The 24,155-nt window shown below is 49.8% G+C and overlaps 1 protein-coding gene across 5 annotated transcripts in view; it reads left to right on the top strand.

Moving 5' to 3' along the window:
- The window catches only part of DPH6 (diphthamine biosynthesis 6), a 382,018-nt gene that overhangs the window by 213,188 nt on the left and 144,675 nt on the right, over nucleotides 1–24,155 (top strand). Inside the window, exon 13 of one of the 5 annotated variants that reach the window (XM_030559377.1) lies at nucleotides 9,405–9,461. The exons of the other annotated variants lie outside the window; for them this stretch is intronic. Coding sequence (XP_030415237.1) covers nucleotides 9,405–9,437 — 33 coding nt within the window. The 3' untranslated portion in view covers nucleotides 9,438–9,461. Of the gene's footprint in view, nucleotides 1–9,404; nucleotides 9,462–24,155 lie in introns of those variants that run through there. 5 annotated transcript variants of the gene reach the window in all.

Below are 24,155 nucleotides of genomic sequence, written 5' to 3'. Positions count from 1 at the left end.
GTGTAGCAGACTGTTTCAAAATCAATAAATAAAAATTTGACACCTCCCTCGCCCCTAAAAAAGGAAAACAGGCAAAGTGACATGGGCAGATTTCAGCCACAGTCCAATTTAATATATTTTATTTAAATCCGTTAACAAAACAAACACTAGATAGAAAATTCAGGTATAAAAATTACTCCATTAAAATTTCACCTTGGAAGGCCATAATTGTGTAGAGAAGAACAGAAATACACCCCCCACCTTAATCCATTTCAGAATGCATTCTCTAATTTGGAGTCACAATCAAGTGCCTCCATAATCTTAACAATTTGATGCAGCAAACATTTATAACTTACCTTAATTACCACCTGATTTATTCAAATATAGCCTTATTAAGAGTTTTTGATGATTTTTAACTATATGAGATATTTTACAGATCCGTTGTTCAAATCATTCAAGACTTATACAGTTGAGGAAAGGGATGCATTTCTGAACTGACATATTGATTTTTCACTCAAACTTATTAAAAGATGTACTTGGAAGTCCGCTGTATTTTTGGAGAGGATACATTATATTATTCACACAAAGCAAAGATTGTAGCCCTTCTTTAGGTATAAATGGAACTCAAACTTAGCTATGGCATTGAGACCAGTGCCTTCATAAATATAGCTTTTGTTTCCAAGTTTTGTGAGTTTCAATTATCAATCACTATTTTTAAAAAGGTGTATACCACAAGACATTGTGATCCAATGGAACTGAGTATTCAGGACTGGAAGTTGAGGGTTCTATATCAGGCTTGCTTCTGACTTGCTATGTCACCTTCAGCAAGTCACTTAATGTTTCTGTCTGCTTTTCTATCTATAATCAGGATACATGAACATACTTTACATGGGTGATGTTATTGTTATGTAACATTATTGAAGGAATGGTCCCTTTCCAAGACTCAACTATTAAGACTGTCAAACAGACTTGAAATGAGACTACTTGTGGGCTAAAGTTAAGCATAGGCTCAAGTGCTTTGTGGTATATGGTCTTTACTCTCTGTCTCTCAATTTCCATCTGAGGATAATGCCTCACAGAAGTGACTTTGGGATCAAGTCAATAAGTTACCTGGGAGGAGCTCACATGATACATTGATGGGGGCTCTATAATTTGATATATAGATACCTAGGGGATTATACCCTGCCTTTGCTGGGGAATAGACTCATTTACCTAATAGACATCTTTCCCATCTATGACTGCTATAATCCCTTCCCCACCGAAAAAAAAGTTTTTAAACCTTCTTTCTGACTTCATATAAACATAGATTTTGCTATTTTGTTCAATTTAACTATCCTATTTTAGAAAAAAAAAGTTGTTCTTACTCATGTACAAAATTAATGACTATCCTGACCATGCGTAACAAGTGTTTGGACATATATTTACTGTTACAGGGCCATTTTTAATTGCAGATTCAGAGTGCAGGTATATTACCCATCCTACCATTTTGTCTCAGAAGAGAGGCCAAAGATTAAATTAGTCTGGAGACTGAACTCCAGGGTTCTTCCGGAACAGATTTGAGGCAGAGTGACATCATTGGAGCTTGCAATGATGCTGCCTATGCCCATACCTATTGTGTGAATAAATACTGCACTTCAGTCACCAGGGCTATTGATCACATACCTTTCAGAAACAGTAAGTTTACTTGTAAATCTGTATTATTAATGAAAACCATTTTAACTGCACTTGGATGAATTTTAATCTGTGGATGAAAAAAATATATTTTTAAAGGAAGAAAAGCAATTTATATGAACATAGAAATGTTTGTCGCAGAAGAGAAATTCATGGACAGATTGAAATGTACTGTGATGCGAGCATTGTGTGTCTTTCAGGATCAACTTACTTAGTATACCTCATTGTGCCTAGGTTTTGTCCCCAATGCCTCCATGGAAAACCAAGTTGAGATCAAGTGGCCGGGCCTTTCTTTCCCTCAGCCAGAGATAGACTGCCCCAGACAGAAGACAGGGATGTACAACTAGGGATATTCAGTGGTGTGAACATTTCCAGAATATTAGGTTCTTCTTCGAGTGATTGCTCACATCCATTCCAGTTAGGTGTGCGCGCCGTGCGTGCACGTTCGTCGGAAACTTTTTACCCTAGCAACTCCAGTGGGCCGGCAGGTCGCCCCCTGGAGTGGCGCCGCCATGGCGCCCAATATATATCCCTGCCGGCCCGCCCGCTCCTCAGTTCCTTCTTACCGCCGTGTCGGTCGTTGGAACTGTGGAGTGCGGCATAGCTGTCCTCCACGTCCCTAGCTCTCCTAGTTCTCTATCGTTTATCTATCGTTCATCTCTAGTCCATTATAGTTGTTAATTAGTTGGTTAAGTAGATAGTTAAGTTAAATAGTTGTTAAGTAGTTCTTCGCCGGGGGCTTAGCCCTACCCGGCGCCAGGCTCATGCCTGTTTCGCCGGGCTTCAAACAGTGTGCGGCCTGCAAGAAGCCCATGCCTACCAGCGATCCCCACGAAGCGTGCCTGAAGTGCCTCGAGGAATCGCACAGATCTGACAAGTGCCGCATCTGTAAGGCTTTTAAGCCAAGGACAAAGAAGGAAAGGGATCAAAGGCTCCGGACTCTCCTCATGGAGGCGGCACTTGACCCGACGGCTTCGCAGGCCGTGATCTCGGCGCCGGCACCGGATCGCACCGGCACAGAGAAGACTCCCCGGCACCGACCCTCTCCGGCACCGGAGTCAGAACCAAGGCCGTCGAAGTCCAATACTCCGGCCAGGCAGACCCGGCTAGAGCGCCCGGCCTCGACATCGGCCGCGGCGCCGCCGGCATCATCGACTCCGGGCCCAGCGGGTCCGTCGAGTCCGGTACCGCCGAGCTCCCCCATGAGATCTGGGGTTGAGACAATGGTCCCATCCACACCGGAGACCTTTGCCTCGGCTCGGGACCTCATAGCCCTGACTGAGCCCACTCGGCTGCCACCCCCGGTACCTCCGGTGCGGGTTGTGTCCAGAGGCAAGCCCATGATGTCGGCACCGCCCAGAAGATCTCGTTCACGATCCAGGTCCCGACGTCTTGGGCGCTCCAGGTCCCGCCGCCGCTCGCAGTCCCGGCACCGCTCCCCTCAGCGGTACCGGTCGCACTCGCGGCACCGGTCGACATCGAGACGATCGCGGTCAGGTTCCAGTCGCCGAGACCGGCACCGCGATTCCAGGAGCAGGTCCCGACACTACTCACCGCACCGGTCGACCTCCCGGCACCGGGCCGGTGGCAGGTCCCGGTCTCGGTCGACCTCCCGGCACCGAGCCGGTGGCAGGTCTCGGTCGACCTCCCGGCACCGAGCCGGTGGCAGGTCCCGGCACCAAAGCGGCGCCCGGTACCGATCAGGATCCTGGCACCGCGACAGAACCCGGTCCCGATCCCGATCCCGGCACCGATATGACTCCCGGCACCGGTCCCCGGCACCGAGACGATCCTCCGTGCCGGCCCGCGCAGACCCTTACCATCCAGGGTCGGCCCCTCCATGGCCCTCTAGACAGCCGTCCGTATCCTCCCAGACGGACAGCGGGTATGCGCTGGGCACCGACCGGCAGACGGCGCTGTTCAGTGATCCGCCGCTGCAGGACCAAGGCCCACAACAGTGGGGATTCTGGACACTCTGGGCATACCATCAGGCCCAGGGCCCCCAGCAGCTCCCTGCTAGGCCGGCGACTGCGGAGCGTAGGGCTCCTGAAGCCTCGTTGTCTCACCCCCCTCCCTCCCCGGAAGGGGAGGAAGGGTCCAAGCAGCAAGACTCCGCTGTGGCTCCTGAGGCAGAGGCGAGGGCTGAGGAAGACCCTCAGTTAGACACTCTCGTGCCTGGGGTCTCCTCATCCTCCTCCCCGGATGAGGCGGTGGCGGGTACCTCCTCCAACAGACCCCCCCTGCTGGATCTCAGGGCGCACCAAGACCTCCTCAGGCATTTGGCTCAAAATCTGAGTCTGCAGGCAGAGGAGGTCTCGGAGATAGAGGATCCAATTGTGACCATCCTCTCTTCTGATGCTCCCACCAGGGTCGCCCTGCCCTTCATACGGACCATCCAGGCCAACGCCAACACCATCTGGCAGTCCCCGGCCTCCATCCCTCCGACGGCGAAAGGCGTCGAGAGGAAGTACATGGCCCCTTCTAGGGGATACGAATATCTCCATGTACACCCGACTCCGGGTTCACTGGTGGTGCAATCAGTGAACGATAGGGAGCGTCATGGCCAGGAGGCTCCAGCCCCCAAATCCAGAGAAGCCAGGCGGATGGACCTCCTTGGCCGTAAGGTATATTCGGCTGGGGCGCTGCAGCTCAGGGTCTCCAACCAGCAGGCCCTGCTGAGCAGATATGCCTTTAATTCCTGGGTGGCAGTGGACAAATTTAAGGAGCTGCTGCCACAGGATGCTCGCCAAGAGCTTGCGGCCATCTTGGACGAAGGCAAGAAGGTCGCACGCACGGCCTTGCAAGCCTCCTTGGACGCTGCGGACTCGGCTGCCCGTACCCTCGCGTCAGGAGTTACGATGCGTCGCATCTCCTGGCTGCAGGTTTCCGGCCTTCCGCCGGAGCTCCAGCATACTATACAGGACCTTCCTTTCGAAGGCCAGGGCTTGTTCTCTGACAAGACAGACCCCAGACTCAAGAGTCTGAAAGACAACCGGGTCATTATGCGGTCCCTCGGGATGCACACCCCCGTGACGCAGCGTAGACCCTTTAGGTCGCAGCAACAACAACAACGCAGGCCGTTTTCCCAGTTCCGCCAGCGGCAGGACCTTTACAGGCGCCGCGGCAGGAACGGAAGGCGCAGGCACTCGGGGAACCAAGGGGGGCAGAACCAAGGCTCCTCAAAACCCCCGCCTGGACCTAAGCCTTCATTTTGAAGGTGCGCCCGAGGGTGCAGTAACAGTTTCCCCTATGGATCCTTCCCCCCCGTTTTCCAACCGCCTTTCGTTTTTCCTCCCGGCGCGGTCCTAAATAACATCGGACCGCTGGGTCTTAAGCATGGTGCAGACGGGATACCGCCTGCAGTTTGTTTCATTCCCTCCTTCCCGCCCTCCTTCCTCGTCCCTCTTCAGGGACCCCTCTCACGAGCAATTCCTTCGGCAGGAGGTGCAGACGCTCCTCAGCAAAGGAGCTATAGAGACGGTTCCGGAAAGCGAGAAAGGCAAGGGGTTTTATTCCCGCTACTTTCTGATCCCCAAGGCCAAGGGGGGCCTCAGGCCTATCCTCGACCTGCGAGAGCTCAACAAATACCTCGTGAAGTTGAAGTTCCGCATGGTATCCCTGGGGACCATTATTCCATCCCTGGATCCGGGAGACTGGTACGCCGCCCTCGACATGCAGGACGCGTATTTCCACATTGCCATTTGGCCGCGCCACAGACGCTTCCTCCGCTTCGTTGTGGGGGCTCTTCATTATCAATTTGCAGTCCTCCCATTTGGCCTGTCCATGGCCCCGAGGGTGTTTACAAAATGCATGGCAGTTGTCGTGGCGCATCTTCGGCGCAACCGTGTCCACGTGTTCCCTTATCTGGACTGGTTGATTCGGGGCACGTCGGAACAACAAGTCAACAGCCATGTCCGCGTGATCACCGGCATGTTTGCAAGTCTTGGCCTCTTGATAAACACAGACAAGTCCACCCTGAGGCCCACTCAGAAGGTGGAATTTATCGGGGCCGTCCTGGACGCCACTGTGGGCATGGCCTCGCTGCCTCTGCAACGGTTCCAGACCATGGTGGCGATCATTCAACGTTTGCGGTCAGCCCCATTGACGTCAGTAAGGACATGTCTAACCCTGTTGGGCCACATGGCGGCTTGCACCTTTGTGACCGACTACGCTCGGCTCCGCATGAGGCCTCTCCAGTTGTGGCTTATCAGTCATTACAGGCCGGCAAGGCAACCGTTAGACATGTTAGTCACAATCCCCCAGAAGGTCTTAGATTCTCTCGGCTGGTGGCTAGACCAGTCCGTATTATGTGCGGGTCTTCCCTTCCACCCCCCTCAGCCCTCGGTATCCCTGACAACGGATGCCTCAGATCTAGGCTGGGGGGCCCACCTAGGGACCCTGCGGACACAGGGCCTGTGGTCTCAGGAGGAGGTGGGGCTACACATCAACATGCGGGAGTTGAGAGCGGTCCGCCTTGCTTGTCAAGCGTTCTGTCATCAGCTTCAGGGTCGTTGTGTCGCCGTGTTCACGGACAACACGACAACCATGTACTATATCAACAAGCAGGGCGGCACCAGGTCCTCCTCCCTGTGCCTCGAGGCGATACGACTCTGGGACTTTTGCGTAGCCCACTCCATTCACCTCAGGGCTTCTTTCCTCCCTGGAGTACGGAACACGCTGGCGGATCGATTGAGCAGATCCTTCCTGTCACACGAGTGGTCCCTTCGCCCGGACGTCGCTCTCTCCATTTTCCGGAGGTGGGGTTATCCCCGGGTGGACCTCTTCGCGTCCAAGGGGAACAGGAAGTGCCAAGCGTTCTGCTCCTTTCAGGGCAGGGAGCCGGGGTCGATAGCGGATGCCTTCCTCATCCAGTGGTCGACCCACCTGTACTATGCGTTTCCCCCGTTCCCCCTGGTCCACAAGGTCCTCCTGAAGGTGCGCAGAGACAGGGCTCTAGTGATCATGGTGGCCCCGGCATGGCCCAGGCAGCACTGGTACACCATGCTGCTGGACTTGGCCGTAGCCGACCCAGTTCCCCTGCTCCTTCATCCGGACCTGATTACCCAGGACCACGGGACCCTCTGTCACCCAGACCTGCAGTCGCTGCACCTAGCGGCGTGGCTCCTGCGTGGCTGACTGGTTCCGAGCTGCGCTGCTCCACGCCTGTGAAGGAGGTGCTCTTGAGCAGCAGGAAACCGTCCACAAGAGCCACATATTCGGCGAAATGGAAACGCTTCTCCTGTTGGTGCGTAGAGAGAAATCTCCGCCCTATGGAAGTTTCGGTAACCGAAATCTTAGACTATGTTTGGTCCCTCAAAGGGCAAGGTCTGGCCTTATCGTCGTTGCGAGTCCACCTAGCAGCTATCTCCACCTTTCACCCGGGTGCGGACGGTCGCTCCGTTTTTTCTCACCCGACGGTGTCGAGATTCCTTAAAGGGCTGGAACGTTTATTCCCTAGCGTCCGTCCCCCTGCTCCGACCTGGGATCTTAACCTGGTGTTGTCCCGGCTCATGGGGCCCCCCTTTGAGCCGTTAGCTACTTGCTCCCTGCTCTACCTCTCTTGGAAGACTGCCTTTCTAGTAGCTATCACCTCAGCTAGAAGGGTGTCGGAACTCCGAGCTCTTGTGGTAGACCCCCCATATACGGTCTTCCACAAAGACAAGGTGCAGCTGAGACCACACCCTGCTTTTCTGCCCAAGGTGGTCTCAGCCTTCCACGTCAACCAAGAGATTTTCCTTCCGGTTTTTTTCCCAAAACCTCACTCCTCAGGCAGGGAGCAGCAGCTCCACTCGCTGGATGTCCGTAGGGCTCTCGCGTTCTACATAGAGAGGACCAAACCCTTCCGAAAATCCTCCCAGCTTTTCGTGGCGGTAGCAGATCGTATGAAAGGGCTTCCTATCTCCTCCCAGAGGGTATCCTCTTGGGTTACGTCCTGTATCAGGACCTGTTATGACTTGGCCCATGTCCCTACGGGCCGTGTGACTGCGCATTCTACCAGGGCGCAGGCGTCGTCGCTGGCTTTCCTCGCCCGTGTGCCCATCCAGGAAATCTGTCGGGCAGCGACCTGGTCATCGGTCCACACCTTTGCTTCCCACTACGCCCTGGTCCAGCAGTCGAGGGAGGATGCGGCCTTCGGAACTGCAGTGCTCCATGCCGCGACTTCTCACTCCGACCCCACCGCCTAGGTATGGCTTGGGAGTCACCTAACTGGAATGGATGTGAGCAATCACTCGAAGAAGAAAAGACGGTTACTCACCTTTGTAACTGTTGTTCTTCGAGATGTGTTGCTCACATCCATTCCACACCCGCCCTCCTTCCCCACTGTCGGAGTAGCCGGCAAGAAGGAACTGAGGAGCGGGCGGGCCGGCAGGGATATATATTGGGCGCCATGGCGGCTCCACTCCAGGGGGCGACCTGCCGGCCCACTGGAGTTGCTAGGGTAAAAAGTTTCCGACGAACGTGCACGCGCGGCGCGCACACCTAACTGGAATGGATGTGAGCAACACATCTCGAAGAACAACAGTTACAAAGGTGAGTAACCGTCTTTTTCCCTATATGAATATCACTTGATTATGACTATCAGCCTATTCCCCCATCCTTTCTGTTAACTAAACAAGAATACCTTCAGCAAAGGAATAAGCAGAGATACAATCCTAATGGGAAAAAATACAAATGTGCATATTTAGGAAGAAAAAAAATGTTTTTAAATTGTAATTTTATATACGAAAAAACAAAACAAAGCAATTAGTTAACTCCTGCAGTAACTTTTCTATATGGATTTTTGACTTTGTACCCAAGGAAAACTATTGTTTCTAAATATCTAATAAGAAATTTACAGTCCAGCAGGAACTGGACAGTGATATCATGGAGCAAGGGAGAAGGGTCTCATAGAGTGTGGCAATTGGAGCCTGTTAGTGAGAGTTAGACTGGCAAGGAGTAAGTTGATCAGAAACCGGTCAGGCAGGTAGTCTCGGAGGAACAAAACTGCACGGTGGCAGATGGAAATATGTACCAAATACAGTGAACTGTTTGTTTAAACTGTCTGTTGTCCTGCCAGTCCTTTTGAATGAACAAGAACTGTTTGGAATCCTGTGAGGGCTAAAATGACACAGAATCAAGACAGAACTCAGTTCTGAACACTATGACTACACAGTCATCTTTAATGAACTTGTGCAGCTGTGCTGGTGCCAGGTCACTAATTCATAATTTCAAGAATTCCCTGAATATGCATTTGCAAATATGATCTTACATCAAATCAATTTTAAAAGAGCCATTAAATCAGCACTCTTAACTCTTTCATAATTTCCACACAAAATTACTATTTCACTGGTACTTCAAAACTGGCTGGGCTCACGGATTCTCCATAGCACTCGAAAACTTCTGTGGCCATGATAGGACCTGAGAGAAAGCATGGTCTTGAGTCTAAGACAATGGACTAAGGATATCTGGGTTCAGTCCCAGGTCTGCTGCAGACTTCCTGTGTAACCTTGGGCAAGTCATTTAATCATGATGTCTCACATCTCCATCTGTCAAATGAGAATAATATTTCCTTCCTCCCACCCTAGAAGGCTACTGGCCCATCTTCCCCAGGAAGGATTAATGACATGCCCAGAGTCTGTTCTGGCTCTTCCTTTAGGACACAGTTTTATTCTTCAGAAATAAAACTTCCAAAGCAACACAAAGTTATTCCTCTGACCAAATCAGGATGAAGAAGCTCATTGGTCTTTCCCCTTGCCTCTCTCCCCCTGCTCTAGGGCCAGCCACTGGATCCAACTTCTTTCCTGTGACTCTCCTCCTCTGCTGAGCTCTTCACAGCAATCACGTGGGCCATTCCCAGCTGGGTATGAAAATAGGGCTGACTGGCCCTTGGCCCTTAAAGGGCAAACCACCTGTTACACATCTATTACAGTCTCAATAGATAAGACAGTTATCTCTTTGAAAGCGGAACTGTCTCTGTCTATACAGCACCTAACACACTAGGGCTTCAATCACTAGATGCTTTTCTAATGTAAATAATAGTAATAAATGGCATTAGAGAAACCAGTTTCAATACATGGGCATATCCCTGTCAGTTTTTTGTAGTTAGAAAACAGGAAACATATATTAATTTAAGAGTATGTCTAAGAAGGAGAATGTTCATGACCTGATATAACATGAATTCGAATATAACGCGGTAAAGTAGTGCTCGGGAAAGGGGCTGCTGCGCACTCCGGTGCATCAAAGCAAGTTCGATATAACGCGATAAGATTTTTTTTGGCTCCTGAGGACAGCGTTATATCGAGGTACATACAAATGTTTAGCATTGAGGTTGTTCAGGAAGACTTAACTTTGAGAGTTCTTGACTTCTGAGTATTCCATCTTGCATCTTTAACATTCTTTTGGACTTAGTGTTTTAGCATGTCTGTAATAATGCTGGGATTCTCCTAAAGGTATGTTCCTGAATATGTGACTAGAAGGAACTCCCATAGCTTCCAAGTTCTAAAGCCATTAAACTATCTTGCCACTAGGTAATGCATGTCTGCCTTTGCTGAGGATATGACAAGTGCCTCTACTATCTTTCATTACTAGTGCCTTTTTCATGACAGATGACAGAGGTGCTTCTTTAAACTACTGTTACCATCTTGCAATGGATCCCTCTAGCTTAATTCGGTATCTTTAACATCTTTCCCTCTGACAATATTTTTTCTCAAGTTATCTCTGAAATTGTATCCTCACTGATGTATCAGCTGTGAGGTTTTAAGTTTCTAATTATGCTGCCTTGATCTACTGAGCTCTGAGCTAGATAGCTCTCTCAGACTTACTTTACGTACGTTGTGCTTTATTGCTTTTGTATTGTTTGTTTTCATTTTTACAAAATGGCTGAGTAACAGCCCAGTGTCTTTAATCTGTGCCCACAGTATGAGATATCTGTCGCAGATGGACATGATTGTTGTTTGAAATGTCTCAAGGTAGACTATGACTTGGCTTGTCGTGGGAGCTCCACCCAAATGTTGCCATGAGCTATCAAGTCCTGGAATGAGTTCTTTGGGGTCCTGTCAGCCTTCTCAGGAGCTTATTCCAAATTTATTTAGAAATACTCAAAACTAAAATTCTGATGATTTAGAGTTGAATGGTTCAGCTGGACACCCGATTCCATCACCCTTTGTTAGGAAGAGGTAACAGTCTCTGCATTAGGAACTAGCCATATGATCGCATGTAGACAAATACATGAAACCATTTGTCTCTTAGTGTGAACTTTTGCAACCTCACCTGTGAAGTATTGGAGATGGTCTCTTAAGTGATTAAGGTATGGGACAAGGATTCAGGAGATCAAGGTTCATTTCCCAGATCTGTCATTGACTTCCTTTGAGACTGTGGGCAGGGCAATTAATATCTTTCTGCCTCAGTTTCCTATCTGTAAAATAAAAATCATAATATTTCCTTTGCCTGCCTTGTCTGTTTAGATTGTGAGCGTTTTAGGTCAATGATTCTCTCTAAATATTTGTACAATGGGAACTGATCTCTTACGGGCTTTTTAAGAACTGCTATAATATAAATAATAATATATGCAGTGTCCCCTGATGGGTGTGATATAACACTGAGATCAGCTGCCTCTGGGTTATACTCACATACACTTATGCCTGAAACTGGATGAACTGTTTCTAATGAATAATTAATTGGGATAAATATAAAAGACTAAGTAGCAAAACTCCTCTCAAGCTCTCTGGTTCAGTCCAAATCTTCAGAGCAAACCTCTAGAATTCCATCCCATATTCCTAGGTGTAAACTGAGTCACTTGGCAAGCAGTCTATCATCCTTTCTCACTCTTTTTTCCAAAAGACAGATCGCCTACCCACTGATAGCACAACAAAACCAAAAAGGTTTTTTTTAGAGAGAGACTGAAAAAGCACTCCAGATCATCATCTTCTACAAGCTCCATCTCTTCCTTCTAAGAAAAACTCTCAGCTTCATAGCCCCAAACCAGAAAAATAGGACAGATTTTTTCCCTAAGGAGAGGAAGGTGTTTGCATCCATTGAAATCCAGTCAGAAAAGGAGAATGAGCAGGTTAAAACAATGAGCTGTTATCCCACAACCAAAAACTTCAAACAGAATTTGTCATCTGCTTCATTCCTCCTTTGAAGAAGCCATTATGAAGGAGGAGGAGTCCCCTGACAGAGGTAAAGGTATGTTTTCCACATGAGAGGGAGCATTTGAAGCCAATGAGAAATCAGTGATTCTTCTTCGAGTGATTGCTCATATCCATTCCAGGTAGGTGTACGCGCCGCTCGTGCACGTCTGCCGGAAACTTTTTACCCTAGCAACTCCAGTGGGCCGGCAGGTCGCCCCCTAGAGTGGCGCCACTATGGCACTAGATATATACCCCTGCCGGCCCGCCCGCTCCTCAGTTCCTTCTTACCACCGTGTCGGTTGCTGGAACTGTGGAGTGCGGCTTGCTGTCCTCCACGTCCCTAGCTCTCCTGTACTTGTTCGTCGTCTTAGTTGTAAATAGTTCATAGATAATTCGTAGATAGTTTGTTAATATAGTAGTTAATTACAGTCTTGTATATAGTTGGTTAACATCGCTCGCGGGTGGGCCGTTGCCCTCACCGGCGCCCGGCACCGGGCCCATGCCTGGCTTGCCGGGCTTCAAGCAGTGCTCGGCATGCAAGAAGCTCATGCCTACTAGCGATCCCCACGACGCGTGCCTTAAGTGCCTGGGGGAATCGCACATCAGCGAAAAGTGCCGCATTTGCAAGGCCTTTAAGCCTCGTATGAAGAAGGAGAAAGATCAGAGGCTCCGCGCACTCCTCATGGAAGCGGCTCTGACGCCGGCACCGGCGGCGCAGTCGGCCAATTCTACTCCCCGGACCGCGCCGGCACCGGCAAGACTCCCTGGCACCGACCATCTCCGGCACTGGGAGCAGACTCATGTCCCTCGGCGTCTGCAACACCATCGATGCAGGCCCGAGTGGAGCGCCCGGCACCTACCCTGGCCGCAGCACCGCCTGCAGGGCTGCTGTCGACTCCGGGCCCGAAAGGTCCGTCAGTCCAGCCCCTCCTAGCTCCCCCTTAAGATCAGGGGTCGAGCTACTGGTACCATCTACGCTGGAGACCTTTGCCTCAGCGCGGGACATGATCGCGATGACGGAGCCATCGCAGCCTCAGCCGGCACCCCCGGGACGGGTAACCTCCAGGGGTAAACCGATGCTTCGAGCGCTGTCTCCTGAGTCCCGGCACCGATCACCCCAGAGGCGTGAACGCTCGCGCTCAGGGCGCCGCTTGGAGTCCCGGCACCGTTCTCCCATGTGGTACCAGTCGTACTCGCGGCACCGATTGCCATCTGCACGGTCCCGGTCGGGCTCCTCTCACCGCCGGCACCGAGACTCCAGGAGCCGTTCACCTCGACGTTCGGCTCCTCGGTCGACCTCCCGGCACCGAACCGGTGGTAGGTCCCGATCCCGGTCGACCTCCCGGCACCGCGCCGGTGGCAGGTCTCCGCTGCTGTCCCTGCACCGCGCTCATCGAAGGTCATGGTCCCGCTCCCGGCACCGACATCGCTCCCGATCCGGATCCCGGCACCGGTCATCACGCCGTTCCCGATCCCGGCACCAATGTGGGTTGCGGCACCGACCCTCGGCACCGAGGGGAGTGTTGGACCCGGCGCACAGAGACGCATACCAATCAGGCTCAGCGCCTCCGTGGCCTTCTAGGGAGCCATCGGTGTCTTCCCAGGCTGACAGCGCCTATGCCATGGGCCAGGACAGACACTCGGCCCTGTTCCAGGACCCTCCACCACAAGAGCGAGGGCCTCAACAGTGGGGGTTTTGGACCCCATGGGCGTATTCCCAAGCCCAGGGTCCGCAACACATTACCCCCCGCCCTACGGGGGAATGCAGACCACCAGAGGCGACAGTATCTAGACCCCCTCCCTCCCCGGAAGCAGACAGCAGGTCCAGTCACCGGGACCCAGAGCCCCCTCCAGAGACGGAGGTGCAGCCCCACATGGAACCCCCCGTGGACACTCTGTTGCCGGGGGTTTCCTCGTCGTCTTCTCTGGATGAGGCAGTGGCGGGTACCTCGTCCTCCAGCCCTCCCCCACTCGATCTTAGGGCGCACCAAGACCTCCTCCGCCGGGTGGCTCAGAACCTGGACTTGCAAGCGGAGAAGGTGTCTGAAATTGAGGACCCGGTGGTGAGCATCCTCTCCGCCAATGCGCCCACCAAAGTGGCCCTGCTCTTTATAAAAACAATCCAGGCCAATGCCGCTAACATCTGGCAGTCACCGGCCTCCATCCCTCCGACTGCTCGAGGGGTGGAACGGAAGTACATGGCCCCCTCGAAGGGCTATGAATACCTCTACGTTCACCCGACACCCTGCTCATTGGTGGTCCAGTCGGTGAACGACAGGGAGCACCACGGTCAAGAGGCCCCAGCGCCAAAGTCGAAGGAGGCGAGACGAATGGACCTCCTGGGCCGCAAGGTCTATTCGGTGGGGGCGCTACAGCTCCGGGTCTCAAACCAGCAGGCCCTCCTCAGCCGCTACTCCTTCAACTCGTGGGTAGCGGCAGGGAAGTTCGTGGAGCTCTTGCCACAGGACGCCCGCCAGGAGTTTTCCACCATCCTGGATGGGGGCAAGAAAGTAGCAAGGACATCGCTACAGGCCTCCCTTGATGCTGCCGACTCGGCCGCTCGGACCCTGGCCTCGGGGCTCACGATGCGCCGAATTTCTTGGCTGCAGGTCTCTGGCCTTCCACCGGAGCTCCAACATACTATCCAGGACCTCCCCTTTGAAAGCCAGGGCCTGTTTTCCGATAAAACAGACCACAAACTAAAAGACCTCAAGGACAACAGGGTCATAATACAGTCGCTGGGAATGCATACGCCTGCAACACAGCGCAGGCCATTCCAGCAGCAGAAACAGCAGCAGCAGCGGCGGCCGTACCCTCAGTTCCGCCCGCGGCAGGACCTCTCTAGGCGCCACGGCAGGAACAACTGCCGCAGGCAGTCCGGTGGCCAAACGGGGCAGAACCAAGGCTCTGCCAAGGCCCCTCCAGGACCTAAGCCTTCATTTTGAAGGTGCGCCCGAGGGCGCAGTACCAGTTTCCCCTCCGGATCCTTCCCCGCAGTTTTCCAACCGTCTTTCTTTTTTCCTCCCGGCGTGGACCCGAATAACATCAGACCGTTGGGTCTTGCTTACGGTGCAGGCCAGTTATCGCCTGCAGTTTTCTTCGCCCCCCCCCCACCATCCCCGTCCCTTTTCAGGGACCCCTCTCACGAGCAATTCCTCCGTCAGGAGATGCACGCGCTCCTCGTCAAGGGAGCCATAGAGGCGGTTCCGGAAAACGAGAAGGGCAAGGGGTTTTATTCCCGCTACTTTCTAATCCCCAAGTCCAAGGGCGGCCTCAGGCCCATCCTCGACCTGCGGGAACTCAACAAGTATATGGTGAAGTTGAAGTTCCGTATGTATCCCTTGGAACCATCATCCCATCCCTGGATCCCGGAGACTGGTACGCCGCCCTCAACATGCAGGATGCTTATTTCCACATCTCCATTGCCCCCCAGCACAGACGTTTCCTCCGCTTTGTGGTCGATCGCCAACATTATCAATTTGCGGTCCTCCAGTTTGGCCTCTCTACGGCCCCGAGGGTGTTTACGAAATGCATGGCAGTCGTCGTCGCACACCTTCGACGTTGCCGCATTCACGTCTTCCCCTATCTGGACGACTGGCTGATTCGAGGCACATCGGAGCTGCAGGTCCGCGACCACGTCTGCAGGATCAGCACCCTCTTTGCTGCCTTGGGCCTCGTCATCAATGTAGACAAGTCTACTCTGCTCCCCACGCAGCGGATAGAGTTCATCGCAGCCGTTCTGGACTCTACCCTGGCCAGGGCCTTGCTACCCTTGCCCAGGTTCCAGTCGCTGTCGGCCATCATTCTGCGCTTGCAGGCGGCCCTGCTGACCTCTCTACGAACATGTCTGGCCCTTCTAGGCTACATGGCGGCCTGTACGTTCGTGACGGCATATGCCCGACTCCGCATGAGGCCTCTTCAATCTTGGCTCATCGCGCAGTACCGGCCGGCCAGACATTCATTGGACACAGTCATCACCGTTCCTCAGAGGGTACTGGACTCCCTTCAGTGGTGGCTGGACCAGTCCGTAGTCTGTGCGGGGCTCCCGTTCCATCCTCCCCAGCCCTTGGCATCCCTGACTACGGACGCCTCAGATCTGGGCTGGGGGGCACACTGCGGCGCCCAAAGAACTCAGGGCTTGTGATCACCTCAAGAGATCAACCTCCATAACAACATACGAGAGTTGAGAGCGGTCCGTCTGGCTTGTCAAGCGTTTGTCCATCTCCTTCAAGGTCGTTGTGTCGCAGTGTTCACCGACAACACGACGACCATGTTTTACATCAACAAGCAGGGCGGCACCAGGTCCTCTCCCCTGTGTCTCGAGGCAATGCGCCTCTGGGAGTTTTGCATAGCTCATTCGGTTCACCTTTCCGCCTCCTATCTCCTGGGAGTGCGGAACACTCTAGCGGATCGGCTGAGCAGATCCTTCCGTTCGCACGAGTGGTCCCTCCGTCCAGATGTCGCCTTCTCACTCTTCCAGAGGTGGGGTTGTCCCCGGATGGACCTCTTCGCGTCCAGGCAGAACAGGAAGTGTCGAGCATTCTGCTCCTTCCAGGGTCGGGAGCCAGGGTCTCTAGCAGATGCATTCCTGATCCCATGGACAACCCACCTGTTTTACGCATTCCCTCCCGTTCTGCTGATACACAGGGTTCTCCTCAAGGTGTGCAGAGACAGAGCTTGGGTGATTCTCATAGCTCCAGCATGGGCCAGACAGCATTGGTACCCCATGTTGCTGGACCTCTCAGTAGCCAACCCAGTTGCCCTGCCCCTACATCTGGACCTGATCACCCAGGACCATGGCAGGCTCTGTCACCCGGACCTTCCGTCTCTACACCTTAAGGCATGGCTCCTGCGTGAATGACAGGCTCCGAGTTACGCTGTTCTACCCCAGTTCGGGAGGTTCTCCTGGGCAGTAGAAAGCCTTCCACCAGGGCTACTTACTCAGCTAAGTGGAAGCGTTTATCCTGCTGGTGTTCGGAGAAAGGTCTTCGCCCTATGGAGACTCCCGTCACCACTATTTTAGGCTACATCTGGTCCCTCAAGACCCAGGGTCTGACATTGTCGTCCCTCCGGGTCCACCTAGCGGCCATCTCCGCGTTTCATCCTGGAGTGGACGGATGTTCTGTCTTCTCCCACCCTATGGTGGTGAGATTCCTGAAGGGACTGGAGCGGCTCTATCCACAAATCCGCCCTCCTGCCCCTTCATGGAACCTCAACCTGGTCCTAACTCGGCTCATGGGCCCACCATTCGAGCCATTAGCTACTTGCTCCCTGCTCTACCTCTCGTGGAAGACCGCCTTCCTAGTGGCCATCACCTCAGCTAGACGAGTGTCAGAGCTGAGGGCCCTCACAGTGGACCCACCGTATACCATCTTCCATAAAGACAAGGTACAGCTGAGGCCTCACCCTGCCTTTCTTCCCAAGGTGGTCTCAGCTTTCCACGTTAACCAAGAGATCTTCCTCCCAGTCTTTTTCCCAAAGCTCCATTCGTCCCGCAGGGAGCAACAGCTCCACTCACTTAGATGTCCGTCGGGCCCTAGCATTTTATGTGGACGGGACCAAACCATTCTGCAAGTCCCCCCAGTTATTTGTGGCGGTAGCGGACCGGGTCAAGGGGCTGCCGATTTCCTCCCAGAGGATATCTTCCTGGGTTACCTCCTGCATCAGGACCTGCTACGACCTGGCCCATGTCCCGACGGGCCGTGTGACTGCTCACTCCACCAGAGCACAGGCATCATCGCTGGCTTTCCTTGCCCGCGTCCCAATCCTAGAGATTTGTAGGGCGGCGACCTGGTCATCGGTCAACACATTCGCTTCCCATTATGCCCTGGTTCAGCAGTCCAGAGATGATGCGGCCTTTTGCTCTGCAGTACTCCAGGCTGCGACCTCTCACTCCGACCCCACCGCCTAGGTAAGGCTTGGGAATCACCTACCTGGAATGGATATGAGCAATCACTCGAAGAAGAAAAGACGGTTACTCACCGTTGTAACTGTTGTTCTTCGAGATGTGTTGCTCATATCCATTCCACACCCGCCCTCCTTCCCCACTGTCAGAGTAGCTGGCAAGAAGAAACTGAGGAGCGGGCGGGGCGGCAGGGGTATATATCTAGTACCATAGTGGCGCCACTCTAGGGGGCGACCTGCCGGCCCACTGGAGTTGCTAGGGTAAAAAGTTTCCGGCAGACGTGCACGCGCGGCGCGTACACCTACCTGGAATGGATATGAGCAACACATCTCGAAGAACAACAGTTACAACGGTGAGTAACCGTCTTTTACAGTATACTCCCGATTACCCAAGTAGCACTGGAGACATGGATTTCATTTGAATAATTGGGAGTTTGGATAATGAAGAAGGCAGGAGCCTTTCAGCAGTGGGTAGCCTACCTCACCGCTGGGGGGTAGTTATTTGCCTCCTGTGACAGCAGGGCTGCAGAGGCCTCCCTGTTTTGCAGCAGGAGCCATTCAGCAGCCGTGGGGCTTCCCCCAGGCCCAGGAATGACCTCTCAGTCCTGGCCAGGGATCTCTGTTCTATTATCTGAACCTCTGCGTTATCCAAATCCTTTGTCCCCAAGAATGAGATATACAGGAGACAAGGAAGGGATATAGATAATGCGGAAGTTCGGATAATAGGGTTTGGTGTACATAGAAGTGTGCCCCACAGTTCAATCTGGACCACTGAACAGCTGTGTCCCCTTAATTCTCTAGCCTGGGGTGTCTTTTGCACTGCTTTGATGTCAGAACACCACTACTGGCCTGTTCACACAGTCTTCAGCATGCAAATTCATTTCCAGCTAAATACATGATCACTCTGACCAGTCACTCATGAATTACTTACAGGACGACACCCAGAAATGTGTCTTGTATTGTCTGGCACACTACTGAACAATGCAAGCTCATAGAAAGTCTGTTATTTCATCGAAGGAAAATGATATATGCACCAGTGTTGTTATTCCAAATGGAGTTTCCCACATACTGGAATCTAAACACACTATTTGAGATAAAACAATAAAGTAAGTTTATTAACTGCAGAAAGATAACTTTTAAGTGATTACAAGTGATGATGCAAGCTAATACCTTGTTTAACAACCTAAGTGAACTTAAAAGCAAAGGTTTTGTCTCACCAAACTCTGTTGTAAATTTCACAGGCTCTCTCTCCTTTCAGCTTGGGACTAGTCCCCCTTTGAGAGTTGTTGATGTCATGAGCAAAGAGATGGGAAGAGGAGAGGTGAAATGGAGGCCACTGTCTCTCTCTTGTACCATCCTCCACTCTTTGAGGATTAATTCTAACGGGGATGCAGGTGACAAATAGTCTCTTGCAGATGTGAGGGCTGAACCATCTATCTCTGTGATGAAATGTAAATTTTTTGTTTACACTTTCCCGTTGCTGAAGAATGGCTGCTAAAGCCGGTGATGGTTCTTTAAAATCTAGCTGGGGTGTTTGTGTGGCTTTGTCTCTGAAAAACTGGTTTGTGGGTATTACCCAAAATTGCAATATATTTAAGTAACAGTCGTACACACATTATACCAGAACCATAATGTTCAGCAGATTATGCCATTTCAAATTATACCTCACAAAGCAAACTTTGTACAAAATATATCAGTCTTGTAAAAGTGGTGAACATAATAATATAGACTGTTACAGGGGTAGACTGTGCTACATTGGGTGTGTTAGAACTTGCAGCGCTGGAAACTGGGACCCTGGAGGTTCTGGGCCAGTGACACCACCACATCACAGTGGGAAGTTTAGGGGTCCCATGGGAGGACCCTGCAACGCTGGGCTGAGCAGGAAGTGCTGCCCAGGACGGCCTGAGTGCTAGTCCCTCACAGCCCACTGATTAGTTGGTACCAGGACTTAAACCAGGAAGCCATGAAAGGGAACTGTCTGAGCAACAACACAGATTGCCTGCCTGTATCTGCTTCACACCTTGCTTGTGATAGACTTTAGATTCCAGCTTCTGACCCTGGTTTGTCCCCAACTTCACTATTCGATTGCTCTCTGTATCCTGCAACAAAGAGTCCTGTGGCACCTTATAGACTAACAGATGTATTGGAGCATGAGCTTTTGTGAGTGAATACCCACTTCATCAGACGCATGTGACATTCACCCATGAAAGCTTATACTCCAATACATCTGTTAGTTTGTAAGGTGCCACAGGACTCTTTGTTGCTTGTTACAGATCCAGATTATTATGGCTACTCTTCTGATACCTGTCTGTAACCTGGCACCCAACCCCATTCTCCTGGTAACCTGACCCTGCCTGCCTCCTAATGCCTGACTCTTGGTTCACCATCTGGCCTGATTCAGTCTCCGATCTCCCGGTAATCTAACCCTGCCTGCTTCCTTACTCTTGGTCTGACCATTGGCCCATCTCGGACTCTAACCTCTTGGTTCCTGACTCGGCCTGATTCCCGACTCCTGCTCCAACCAGTAGGTCTGACTGCCCACATCTCAGTTGTGATACTGGGTCCTCCCAGACATCGAAGAAAGAAGACACTTAAGCAACTCTGTCTATATACAGAAAAGTATCAACAGTACCTCATGGTCAATAGATCAACGTCAGCTGTTCTGAAAAGGTCAGAGTGAACTCTTGATCTTCATCACCAGGGTAAGATTGACCAATCAGATCAGTGCCAGGAGATTGAGAGATGTCACAAAAATCTAAGACTTGTAGGTAGTTCTGTAGTTGCCTTCCATTTATTTTCTCAATAACCTTCTTCAAAATAAAGAGATTTGAGACCAAACGATAGCTGAGAAATTGCATGGTCTAGGGGGAAATTTTTTTTACTTATTTCTTTCAGAGAAGTAGGAACCTTGGTTTTCTGAAGGAAGGTATTAATTGTCTCTTCAAATACAGGAGTCACTATTGAACTTTACTAAATGAGAAGAAAGTGTGCTGATTCCGTACATATCCTCATCTCAACTCATTCCCACTGAAGGCTGCCCACTTCTGTTGATTGTTACAGTTCCCTCTGACATATCAGTACAAGAGAGGTGTGACCTCTTTCTGCTACCATAAACTCCTCAACATTTTACAGACTCTTCTGCTTTAGCATATTCAGCAGGGTTCAAGCAGCCATATATGTGTCTTACCCATAGGACAGTTTGTCTTTGTGAATCTACATTAAGAGTTCTGAACTGACGTATTGAGTTGTTTCAGAAGACTTGCCTATTGCGCATTACTGTTTGTTTGTTTGTTTGTTTGTTTGTACTACCTGCTAGGAGCCCTGTTCATGGACTAGGACCACATTAAGCTGGGCAATGTGCAAACAGAACAAAAAGAGGGCCTCTGCCCTAAAGAGTTTACAATCTAAGTATAAGACAAGAGACAACAGATGGATACAAACAGATGGGTGAGTACAAGGAAAAGAGACAATATTAGTCAGCTCGGTTGGCAGTGATATAAGCAATCAGTGCCCTGTTATCAGGTTGGTTTTTTTTAGAAGACATCAAAAAATAACAGCAACAACAAAAGAAGTTTTAAGGAGGAATTTGAAGGAGAATAATGAGTTAGTTTTGCAGATATTTACAGGGAGCTTCTTCCAAGCATGAGATGCAACATATGGGAGAAAGTATGAAAGTGCTTATTTGAAAATTTAATAAGTGGGCAATGTAGGTTAAGATCATTGGCCAGTTGGAGACAACCATTAACATCTCAGTAGTGAATCAGAGTTGATAAGTAGGGTGGGGATAGACTGCGAAGGCCCTTGAAAATGAAGACAGATAGCTTATGTTTGATGCCAGGGAGGGATGCAAAGAGGGGTGATATGATCAAAGCAGTGAACTTGGAAAATTGTCTTTGCAGCAGCCCTCTGAATGGATGTGAACTGGCAAGATTTCATTTGTCAAGGCCAGAAAAAAGGATGTTGCAGAAATCTAGAAATCAGATTATGAGAGTTTTAGCTTTGTGAATGGATAAGAAAGGGCACATCCTGGAGACGTTATGCAGAAAGAATCTTCAAGAATTAGTCATGGCCTGGATGTAAGGACCCAGAGATAGGTCCAAATTAGGGCTGTCAAGCGATTAAAAAAATTAATCTTGATTAGTCATTTTTGGAAGTTTTCTACATTTTCAAATATACTGATTTCGGTTACAACACAGGATACAAAGTGTACAGTGCTCACTTTATATTTATTTTTATAACAAATATTTGCACTGTAAAAAAACAAAAGAAATAGTATTTTTAAATTCACCAAATACAAGTACTGTTGTGCAATCTCGTTATCATGAAAGTTGAACTTATAAATATAGAATTATGTAAAAAAAAACTGCATTCAAAAATAAAACAGTGTAAAACTTTAGATCCTACAAGTCCACTCAGTTCTGCTTCTTGTTCAAGTTTGTTTACATTTGCAGGAGATAATGCTGCCCGCTTCTTGTTTGCAATGTCACGTGAAAGTGAGAACAGGAATTTGCATGGCGCTGTTGTAGCCAGCATTGCAAGATATTTATGTGCCAGATGTGCTAAAGATTCATATATTCCTTCATGCTTCAACCACCATTCCTGAGGACAGGCATCCATGCTGATGATTGATTCTGCTCGATAACAGTCCAAAGCAGTGAGGACTAACATATGTTCATTTTCATCATCTGAGTCAAATGTCACCAGCAGAAGGTTGATTTTCTTCTTTGGTGGTTCAGGTTCAGTAGTTTCTGCATTGGAGTGCTGCTCTTTTAAGATTTCTGATTTCAGAAGGCACTTCATATTCCTAAATCTTGGGTTGAGTACTGTAGCTATCTTTAGAATTCTCTCATTGGTACCTTCAAGTTTTGTCAAATCTGAAGTGAAAGTGTTCTTAAAATGAACAATATGTGCTGGGTCATCAACCAAGACTGCTATAAAATTAAATATATGTCAGAATGCAGATATACAAAGCAGGAGACATACAATTCTCCCCCAAGGAGTTCAGTCACAAATTTACTTAACACATTATTTCTTTTAATGAGCGTCGTCAGCATGGAAGCATGTTCTTTGGAATGGTGGCTGAAGAATGAAGGGCGTATGAATGTTTAGCATATCTGGCACATAAATACCTTGCAATGCCAGCTACAAAAGTGGAATGTGAACACCTGTTTTCACTTTCAGGTGACATAAATAAGAAGCGGACAGCATTATCTCCCAATAATGTAAACACACTTGTTTGTCTTAGTGATTGGCTGAACAAGAAGTAGGACTGAGTGGACTTGTAGGCTCTAAAGATTTACATTGTTTTGTTTTTGAATGCAGTTATGTAACAAAAAAAATCTACATTTATAAGTTTCACTTTCACGATAAGAGATTGCACTACAGTACTTGTATGAGGCGAATAAAAAAAGACTATTTCCTTTGTTTATCACTTTTACCATGCAAATATTTGTAATAAAAATAAATTTAAAGTGAGCACTGTACACTTTGTATTTTGTGCTGTAAGTTGAAATCAATATATTTGAAAATGTAGAAAACTTCCAAAATATTTAATACATTTCAATTGGTATTCTATTTAACTATGCGATTAAAACTGCGATTAATGGTGATTATTTTTTGTAATCATGATTAATTGGTTAAGTTAATCATGTGAGTTAACTGCAATTGATCGACAGCCCTAATCCAAATCGAAGATGATACCCAGGTTATGGGTCTGAATGACAGGCAGGATGGTGGTGTTGTCTGCAGCAATTGAGAAGGGAGTTAGCAGGAAGGCCTTGGAGGGAAGATTAAGAATTCTGCTTTAACCAAATTGAGTTTGAGCTGATGGCTAGACATCCATGAGGAGATGTCAGAGAGATTGGCTGAGATATTAGTCAGTATAGAAGAAGACCAGGAATAGTGTTTATGGATGTGTTTACCCAGAAAAAAGATGTAGAGGAAGAAGAGATGGGGATCAAAGCTAGAGGCCTGTGGATCCCATACAAAAGCTGGAGAGGGGATGAGGAGAATCCTGCAAGAGAGACACTGAAGGAGCAATTAGAGAAGTAGAGGGAGAATCAGGATAGAGTCATGTAAGCCAAGGACAAGATTTCAAGAAGAAGTGCATGGTTGATGGTGTTGAAGACAGCTGACAAGTCGAGGAGAATGGTGTACTAGTTATGAGCTTTGGCTAGGAAGAGATTATTAGAGATTTTGGCAAGAGTGGTTTCTGTTCAATGCAAGGAGCAGAAGCTAGATTGGAGAAGGTGTAGGATGTAATTGGAGTAGACAGTGAGTTTAGACATGAAAGAAAAGAGAGAGCACGGTATTTGGAGAGGCAAATGAGTTCAGGCATGACTTATTTGTTTTTTGTTTTTAAGATTGGAGAGACTAAAACGTGCTTTCATTTTGAGTGGAAAGAGTCTGAGGAGAATAAGAGGTTAAGGATTGCTCAGATCTGTTATGATAAGGGAGAGATTTAGAGTGGAAGGAGGAAGGAAAGGCAAACCA

This window comes from Gopherus evgoodei, chromosome 4 (genome assembly GCF_007399415.2).
Source record: "Gopherus evgoodei ecotype Sinaloan lineage chromosome 4, rGopEvg1_v1.p, whole genome shotgun sequence".
In the NCBI taxonomy this organism is placed as follows: Eukaryota; Metazoa; Chordata; order Testudines; family Testudinidae; genus Gopherus; species Gopherus evgoodei.
The sequence above is the reverse complement of the archived record's forward strand: the minus strand, read 5'-3'. Positions and strand labels throughout refer to the sequence as shown.